We start from the raw sequence: 9,928 nt of genomic DNA, 5'->3' as shown, positions 1-9,928 counted from the left end.
CATTATACTCACAGTCATGTAGACATCCCAGACAGTCTCCATAAACAAACACAATACCTTCACCCGTCATGCTTAATTGTGTTGTTGACACATTTGACAAAAACTGACAGAGACTAAAACTAAATATATTTTCTGTATATTTTATGGGATTTTAGTTTGTTTTGTGAGTAAACAATACAGTTTCAGTTAGCTGAAACTGATTTTTATTTTGTTACTCTAACGATCGTGCTTGAGAAACACAGACTTTCCCATCTATGATTAAGTATTATGGATGCAGTTTCTAACAGCAGACAGCAGGGGGCATCAGAGCATCGTGGAAAGCCTGGAGATCGAGGCTTACAAAGATGGTGAACAGATTCATCATTATTATTATTTTTTTTATTCATGAATGAGCTTACTAATACCAATCAATATGAGGTAGCCTGAGTGTAATGAAAATGTTGAGGATGTGGGGTGATATCACAACAACCACGGACTAATTGTATAATTATATGATCATATAATATATTTTCTATCATTCACTGCAATGTATTCTGATCTGTTGAGAAGTTTGCCTCCTGCAGTCAGCAACTTTCAATCCAAGAGGCACATCTATCTTTTAATGCAGTGGATCTGGTTCTCAAACGTTTTCATGTCAAGGTCAAGGACCCCAAAATTAATACAGTATATTTGGCCACGGACCCCCATGAGAGAATATTTCGTGCCAATTAACGACCCCAACACAAGATTTGTGTTGTTAAAATGACAATGTATCAAAAATATTCCACATTTTTCAAGATAAAAACAAAACAAAAAAAAACAGATCTACAAGGGCAACAGCCCAACTCACTCCAAATCGAGCCCAACTCACTCCAGACATCTCCCTCCACAGCAGAGCCCAACTCACTCCAAAAATTTGGACAACTCACTCCACAAATGTGCACAACTCACTCCACAAATTATTATTGAGGAAGACATTAATTTTGTACTCATTCTAACTCTATTCTGTTTTAGGCTTCACTCTAACTCTATTCTGTTTTAGGCTTGGTTAAAGTTTTAAATACTGTCTCTACAAAACAGTCTCTACAAAACGCAAAACAACTCAATGGTTCTGGGGGTGGGGGGCTCGCTGGCCCCCGTCTTGTTAGGCTATTAGTGTTAGGCTATTATTGAGCCTTAACAGTATCTATGGCCCTGGACTGTTAACACTTTGGCACTTGGAGTCCAGTGTTTGTTAGATGTCTTATTCTATTGTTGGTCAATTCCAAGAGGTGTTGTTATATTCCTCGTTAAGGTTTTGTTTTTTGACCTAAACCACCATGTTTAGTCCCAGTGGATCCAAAGTTTCTCTTTATATTGCATGTAACCAAATGAACCCAAAGGTTTAAGAAACACTGCTCTAAATACCAGGTTTATATAAAAGCTACAAGCTGCTGTTCATAACACAACACAAGAGGTGAAATGTAGGAATGGAACAGTTTATTTGACAAAAGGGGCAGTGTAAAACAACAGGTAAAACAACACAGTTACTATAACATAACCGCATAGGAAAAAAACATTATTACCAAAAGTAGCTTTCAGAGCTGTTATAATAATAGAAGAAAAAAAGGTTAAAAAATATAAAAGTTTGCAAAATGGTAATAAAAAAAAGTTGGGGGGGAAAAAAGGCTAGTCAAAAAAAGGCTGGTCAAAAATAGTAAAAAAAAAAAAAAAGCAGTGTGCTACTGTCCCTCAGGTGTTGTGTTGTTCCGGGGCGGGATAGGAGCCACAGAGGAAAGTTTAGACACCCTCCTCAGCAACTGGGTGAGGGACAACTTCTTTTTTTCAAAGTCCTTCCATGACTGGGCGAGATTGCCCTGTGTCTCCTTAGTCTTCTTTCGCTGATAGCGTCGTAGCTGGTTCTCTGAGACCAAACGCTGCTGGATGGGGATAAATTCAGCTTCAGCGTGCAGCAAAGACAAAAACGGCAGGTTTGCTCGGACTGCTGTCTTATTCAGGCGGTTATGCCACCCTTCGACATCATTGTTGGTTCTGATGGCACGTTTGAACACACACCAGCTAGCTGGCTTTGAGAATTGCTGACGGCCATTTATCCAGGTGTCTCTGATGTAGTCAACAAGGGGTTTTAGTTCTTTTTTGAACTCTTCTGTGCCAGATGATGCCAGCCCGTTGAAAGCTCCTTCGATCTCATCAGCGGGGAGATATGGAAGAGCAAACAGTTTCCTTATGTAGCTTCTGACATCTGCTCTGGTTTTATAGGCCACTATCAAGCCTTTCTCCCCGACTGCACGCATCACAGCCTGAGCCCAATGAAAACTACAACCGTGCATCATGGCATCAGGAAAGACTTTGGCGGCAGCGGCCCAAATGGCAGCTTCGAAATCTGTCACCATGTCCATGTCCACATCGTTCAGGTTGGGTGCAATGTCCTTGATGGCCTTGAAAACAGCAACGTAGTCACGCTTCCTCCTACGTGACATTAGCACAAATACCAGAGGCACTTGCTTGACATCCTTGCCGTCTTCATCCTCCAGAAACCCATGAAGGCTGAAAAGCTGCATGAACGGTTCTTTCACAACCTTAAATGTTCCGTCCATGAATATCTGCTTCACAGATCGGAGAAGCTCACGTTGTCGGGGTGTGGCAAAGATGAGATGGCGAGCTGTGTCCTTTGTGATGTCTTGCAGCAGGAATCCTTCAGCTATATGAGACATGTCCAACTCAAAGTCGCTCTCGGTTGGGTTCTCAGGCCTGTGATTCTTTCTGTTTCTATTCGCCATCTTGGCCACATTCGTTGGGTTGATAACACACAGTGAATCAGTAGGCATGTCCTCTCTCACCACAGTCTCCGCAACGACTGCAGCTGACTGGTGGACATTCTCCAGAGTAATTCTTTTCACCTTCTTATAGATCTGCACCTTAGTTTCAAAGCCAGGGTTTCCAGGATGATTGTGATCATGAGGTCCTGGTGTGTAGTCATTGCCTATTTGCTTCAATGAAGCAAGACATCTCAGATCCTTTCTTTTTACCGAGCAGACCCAATGCATGCAAGTGGGTCCTGATCTCTTCACAATGTAGCTGTAACCGTCGCTGTCAACTAACAGGGTGCCACCACGTTGTGTTCCTCCCTCTATTGCTGTGTAACTGACTTCAGTTGGCATCACAATGTCTGGGACAACTTGTTCAGGTAATTCAGGTCCAGTTTGAGATGTGCCTTCGACTGCGTCAGGTCCAACTTGTTCAGGTAGTTCAGGTCCAGTTTGAGGTAGGCCTCCGACTGCGTCAGGTCCAGATACTGGTAGAATGGATGATTCATCTGCAGTGGTCTGTCCAACATGGATGTCTGGAGGTGGAACCACAGCATCCTCGGTTGCATCCGTTCGTGATCTTTTCGAAGCTTGGACAACATAGTCAGTCAAGTGTTGTGGTGGTACTTTAATTCTCTGCTGGCGACGTGGAAACATGACTTCACTGCAATGTACCGGAGCAGTACTGTACTAAACCTTCTCTGTGGTTGCCCTTTTAAATAAATGCTATGACCCGCCCACACCTAGGCCCATCACCCAGGTGAATGGGCCATTAGCGCGTGATTTGTATCCTAGTGATCAGAAGTGGTCACCTCAAAATATGTCTTAAGTACCCTCAGGTCAGTTTAAAAAAAGAAAATGTTGTGGATAAGCAAATTAAAGTGCTTTAAATACATTTTATCAGAAAATGGATCATTCCAATGTGTTTCTAGTGCTCAAAAAAGCAGAAAAGAAAAAAAAAACTAAGAAAAACACCAAGTATTCAGGTATAACACAGGTATGTGTGTGTGTGTGTGTGTGTGTGTGTGTGTGTGTGTGTGTGTGTGTGTGTGTGTGTGTGTGTGTGTGTGTGTGTGTGTGTGTGTGTGTGTGTGTGTGTGTGTGTGTGTGTGTGTGTGGCTGGCTTACAACTCTCACCATTTAAATTAGTGTTAATTTTACCAGCCATTTTTTAAGTTTAGTCCAGTCTTAGTCCAGTTTCAATCATTGTTCATTGTATCTCATCCTGATTTTATTTAGTGAAGTTGTATGTATTTTATGTAGTCTTTATCTGGTATATGTTTCACAATAACCATTCAATTTAAAGGGGAAAACCACCCATTTTCAACTTTGGACTATGTCATGAATATACCTTACAGTTGTGTGGAAATAACACAGGGGGAATTTGGGGGAATTTGTTCCCCCTTCATTGACAAAATATCAACAATACAAATACAATACAATACCAAAAAAAGATTTACTCTTTTGCTAGCAAAGTACATCATGATCAGTGTTGGGACAGTTACTCAGAAACATATTATTAATATTACTTCTTAAAAAAAGTAATATTATTACTTTACTTATTACTCCCTGCCAAAAGTAATATATTACTCATTACTTATTACTTTACATATTACTTTTTTTCTCGTCCCTAGTGATTTCATCTTTTGTCCCCAAAAGTTTGGCTTTGCATTTTCAACATTAGCATTTTTTTTTTATTCCCCCCCCCCCACTTTTCTGCAGCCACATTGTAAAATCCTAATTGTTTATTTAACTCTGGAAAGTGTCTGTGCACATGACACAATGGGTCCATTTGGTTCCATTTGTACACTCATTTGAATTAATAAATTACAGACTAAATGAAAACAACACCTGGGCTCAAACTGACAATGAAACACAATCTTTGAACAACTTCTGCAGTTTATTAAAGCTGTTAAGCTCCTAACAAAGTGCTATGCCAATAAGGCCATATGAGGTAGACATGTACCAGTGCATTTCAATGGAATAACCATAAACATAACAAGTTTGTATCATGTTTAAATGTAAACATGAGACAGCTAAAATAAACTGTTGGTCCATCATCATGCAAAGTTTGCCGACTTTTGAAAGTAGCTGATCTACAAGCTGACTTTATAGGAAGATGAGCACCTATTCAATGAAACATCCATTACAATGAGGTGTTGATTAATGGGTCATGTGCCTGCATTATGCAATGACCAGGTGATAGGCTAGGTGTTGATGTGAATGGGTCATTTGTATGAAGTCAATTAATTATTCCAAGAATAATGTAAATGGCATGAAATGGGGGAAAAACACACACACACATGCACGCACGCACGCACGCACGCACGCACGCACGCACGCACGCACGCACGCACGCACGCACACACACACACACACACACACACACACACACACACACACAGGGCTAAAGTGTTTAATGCATGTTTTATAATATTATAATTTATAGCTGCAAAGTAACTAGTAAAACAAATACATTTAGTGGAGTAAAAAAAACAATATTTGGATCCAATATGTAGTGGAGTAGAGGTAAAAGCATTGGAAGTTGGGAATACTCAAATAACGCACAAATACCCAACATTGTACTTAAGTACAGTACTTAAGTAAATGTACTTAGTTACTTTACACCACTGACACATTGAACCAATATTACACTGGTGACATTGCATGGAGTGAGTTGGCTTTGGTCCTGGAGGGAGTTGTCCGAGCCCTGGAGTGAGTTGGCCGAATATTTCTTAAGTCTTCATGGAGTGAGCTGGATTTGGAGTGAGTTGGGTGGTATTCATCTACAAGCATCTGCATCGCACGGAGATGCGTTGTGAAACTGATTTTAAAGCTATATTGGAAGTTTCTTATCTTTTAATATATACCCACCGATCTTTGACAGTAGTGACTTACCATCTGTGTACCAACAGTCTTTGACAGTTGCTCATCTTTTAACGTCTCCACCATCTTTGACGGTAACACCCACTAGTGTTCCGCGGGAAATTCAGCCTCCATCCGTTTCCTGTGAACATGAAAACATAAGAAAACTAATGAAAACACTGTAGTTACAGTTAGAATATATCGGGTATTATTATTTAATAACTGCACAATTCCTTAATACGAGCCGTTTTCCCAGGACATTGGTGGCATATGTTCAAAGGACAACGTTTGTCGTAATGGTAAGTCAAATAATACAAACATAATTCGTTCTTGTTGTGGGTTTTCCGCAGCTGTGACAACTGGTGTGACACCGACATTGGTGACCTATTAAAATGCACTACTCCACGTGTCAGCCGCAGGTCAGCCGTTGCTAAATTCGTTGTAGGGAATGAGGAGCCTGGACTGTAACAACATTGTAAACTTATATTTCAGGTTTCAGTGCATCTGTTAACAGCAAATCTGCTTTAAATGTAAAATATTGATGTGTGCGTTACAGAATGCTTTAAGTTAACAATTGCGGTGTAACACTAACTTGGCAAGTTCAGTGGTTCACTTAAACTAGCAGCATTTTCCCTGTAGTGTCAACCTGATGAAATGTCATATTATGATACATAATAGACATTCACTGGTATATTCACAACTTTACACACACACACACACACACAGACAGACAGACAGACAGACAGACAGACAGACAGACTCACTGACTCACTCACTCACTCACTCACTCACATGTGTATGACAAATGTTTATACAGTATATACATTGTCTGTCTCACTGCTTCATATAATGCAATGGTTCTCAAAGTGGGGTCCTTGAGGGGGCTTCAGTGGGTCCACATTAAAATTAGTTAATACAGCATCACAATCAGTTTAACCCATTTAACCCTACATATTGGCTATTAAAAAAAATAATAAAAAAGAAATGCATGAAAGATGTGTTTTTGAAACACAAATCTAGCATGGGCCTTGGGGGTCCCTCGCACAAAATATTTTCAGATGGAGTCCGTGGCCAAATACATATTCATTTGACACGAAGCATTTTGAGTGTGTGTGTGCTTGTGCATGTGTGTGTGTGCATGCGTGTATGTCTACTTGTTGCACACATACATTCATGCGTTTGCGACGTGCACAGTACACCGACAGTATAAAACGATGATATAACTACCCTGAACTTCTAGAAGCAGAGCTCATGTTGTAAAACCACTGTTTGTCTTTCCAGTCGAAGAAGAAAGGTTTGAGTCTGGAGGAGAAGAGGAGTCGAATGATGGAGATCTTCTTTGAGACGGTGCGTTTAAAAAGACCCACACATTATAGGGAGGGGAACGTACATTTATCCATTTAGATACCCTTATCGATTCTGCTTTTTGAATCGATTCCTTATCGATCCCACATATCGATCTACGAAACGATACGATACGATAATACTTTATTGTCAGTTCACACTGAAATTTGTCTTGCGACCCAGCAGCCATGTATGCAACAATAAACAGTTCACACATTTGACATGACACAAGAAAAACAAAACACAATACAAAATACATACATAAAGACATACAAAGACAAGAGCAATGTCCACCTCTCAGCCTACCCTTGGCCTATAAATCCTGATTAAGCCTCAGTGTCGTCTGATGGACAAAGGACCTCTTCAGTTTGACCTTATTGTATGTAGGAACACCGTATCTCCTTCCTGAAGGCAGCAACCTATATTCTCCATACAAAGCATGGCTAGTGTTTGAAGTGATATTCCTTGCCAACCTTATCATACTATCATTATACGTAGTTGTATAGAGCCTCTGAAGTGGCTGTCCAACAATCTTTGAACAAATGTTCAGTTGCTGCAGCAGTTGTGACTTTAAGGCTACAGACAGACATCCATACCAGGTGGTACTACAGTACTGAAGAACACTCATTATAACAGAAGTGAAGAAGATCTTTTTCTATTACTGGTAGTTGTTGGCAAATATTGGTTCTAATTAGACCTGTCACGATTACACATTTAAGTTGACGATTAATTGTCACTCAAATCATTGCGATAAACGATTTAATTGTGTTTTTGGCATTGAACATTGGAACATATGAAGGCTTTTATAGGCTTCGTAATCAAAAATTGCACTGGGCAGATAACTGAAATATACAAATACATTATTGACATATTTAATAACTTCATACATGTAAAAATAGCAGAAATAGCTGATCTGCAAGCTTACAACGCGTCACAAGTGACGCGTTGTAAGCTTGCAGATCAGCTATTTCTGCTTTTTTAATATTTGAAAATGTGTGAACATTTTTCTACGTGGAAACGATTATGACGATTATGCAAAAATAATTGCGATTGTATCAAATAATTACGATTAGACGATTATGTAATAATTGTGACAGCCCTAGTTCAAATCTGGGACACTCCTTATCACCTTCATTTAATTTCCACAGAAAATCAAAGAGCATATTATAGATCATATTGGCTTGAACTGCAATATTCAAGAAATATGTGCACGCAAGCCTTTAAATTCATGTTCCTTGTTTTTAACGCTAGTTGGCACGAAATTCAACAGAAGTCAACAGCTTTATTAGAATAACATGTTTGTGCCAGTGATTTGATTTCATTGACATGACCCTCGTCTCTCGAGTATCGCTAGAATCGATAAAGAGAATTGATAAGCCAAAACCTTAATGATCTCCTATTCTCAATAACTTAGTAATCGATTCCGTGAATCGATTCTTGATCCCCATCCCTACACAGTATGTGATGAAAACCAACTCATCTTGTCTACATGGCTGAGTCCTAGACCACCAATTACAGATGTTTTGACCCATATTCTGTGAAAAAGTGCCACATTTTCTAATTCATTTGAAAAACGTAAAATGTATTAAAGTTATAAGCAAACAAAAAATAAACACAACTAATTCTTTGATAGATAATTAAATTTATAAAATAAATGCATAAACTGAACTTTATTTTACATAGTAAAAGTTCACCCCCCAAAAATATTGTTTTCTATCGATTAGTCACCCCATGGAGACTTGAATATATATATTTTTTTGTCACATTCCTAACCCAATAATTTGATGACCAGTGGACCGGTAGGCAGCGGTTCTGGTAGGAGACACAAAGCAGACTCTTTGTGTCTCCTACCGGAACCGCTGCCGGTCATCAAATTATTGGCTTAGGAATGCGACCAAAAAACTAAAACATATCCATGAATTCAAGTCTCCATGGGGTGACTAATCCATTGAAAAAAAAAGGCATTTTGGGGATGAACGATCCCTTTAAATAATAGTGAGACCTATTTCATCGTGAAAGCATTATGCTCAGGGGGTCTGATGTCAATTCTTCCTTCCTTCCTTCCTTCCTCATTTCCTTTGCTTCCATCCTCTGTAGAAAGATGTGTTCCAGCTGAAGGACATTGAGAAAATTGCCCCCAAGTCAAAAGGAATAAGTGAGTATTGATTCTGTAGAACTGTGATTGATCACTCCTGTCACTTTATGACTGAAAACACAGTTATATACACCGCACGCACGCACGCACGCACGCACGCACGCACGCACGCACGCACGCACGCACGCACGCACGCACACACACACACACACACACACACACACACACACACACACACACACACACACACACACACACACACACACACACTCTGTCACTGTCAGGTGGAAACATTGCACTATGTGTACAAAACCATCACTTTTCAGGAAATGGAAAAAATAACCTGTTTTCCAGTGGATCCAATGTAGTTATTATTTAGATCTTGTTAATACTTTTCATTGGTTCAGTATTTTCTTAACCACTTTCTCTTTCGAATTCTTAAAACAAATGTAGCTGATCTACAAGCTCACAATGCGTTGCATTTCGACGGATATTTTTGCTACTTACTGTATGTGTGATGCTGTAGTACGACCAAGTAGAGCATAAATGTATGACAACAAAATATAGTCTGAATAAATAGTTGAATAAATATAAATACATAAGATAAAAATGATATATATATATATATATATATATATATATATATATATATATATGCACACACAGTATTATGTAGAGCAGGGGTTCTCAACCTTTTGTAACTCAAGGCCCACCTGGGAATATGTCAAGGTGGTTAAGGCCCACCTACCCCAAAACATGTACTACCTACACTGTAGGTATAAATAAACACATGGGCATTTTGACAAGTTAACTGTTGCTTCTTTATTTTAATTGCTTT

The 9,928-nt window shown here is 39.4% G+C and overlaps 1 protein-coding gene across 1 annotated transcript in view; it reads left to right on the top strand.

The window, feature by feature from the left end:
- Positions 1-5,815: 5,815 nt before the first annotated feature.
- Positions 5,816-9,928, top strand: part of mnd1 (meiotic nuclear divisions 1 homolog) — a 42,169-nt gene continuing 38,056 nt past the window's right edge. The window contains exons 1-3 of the mRNA XM_084044607.1: positions 5,816-5,950; positions 6,933-6,998; positions 9,093-9,150. Of these exons, the coding sequence (XP_083900733.1) occupies positions 5,948-5,950; positions 6,933-6,998; positions 9,093-9,150 (127 nt within the window). The 5' untranslated portion in view covers positions 5,816-5,947. The remainder of the gene's footprint in view (positions 5,951-6,932; positions 6,999-9,092; positions 9,151-9,928) is intronic.

Source organism: Gymnoscopelus microlampas (genome assembly GCF_963454915.1).
Source record: "Gymnoscopelus microlampas genome assembly, chromosome: 2".
NCBI lineage: Eukaryota > Metazoa > Chordata > Actinopteri > Myctophiformes > Myctophidae > Gymnoscopelus > Gymnoscopelus microlampas.
The sequence above is the reverse complement of the archived record's forward strand: the minus strand, read 5'-3'. Positions and strand labels throughout refer to the sequence as shown.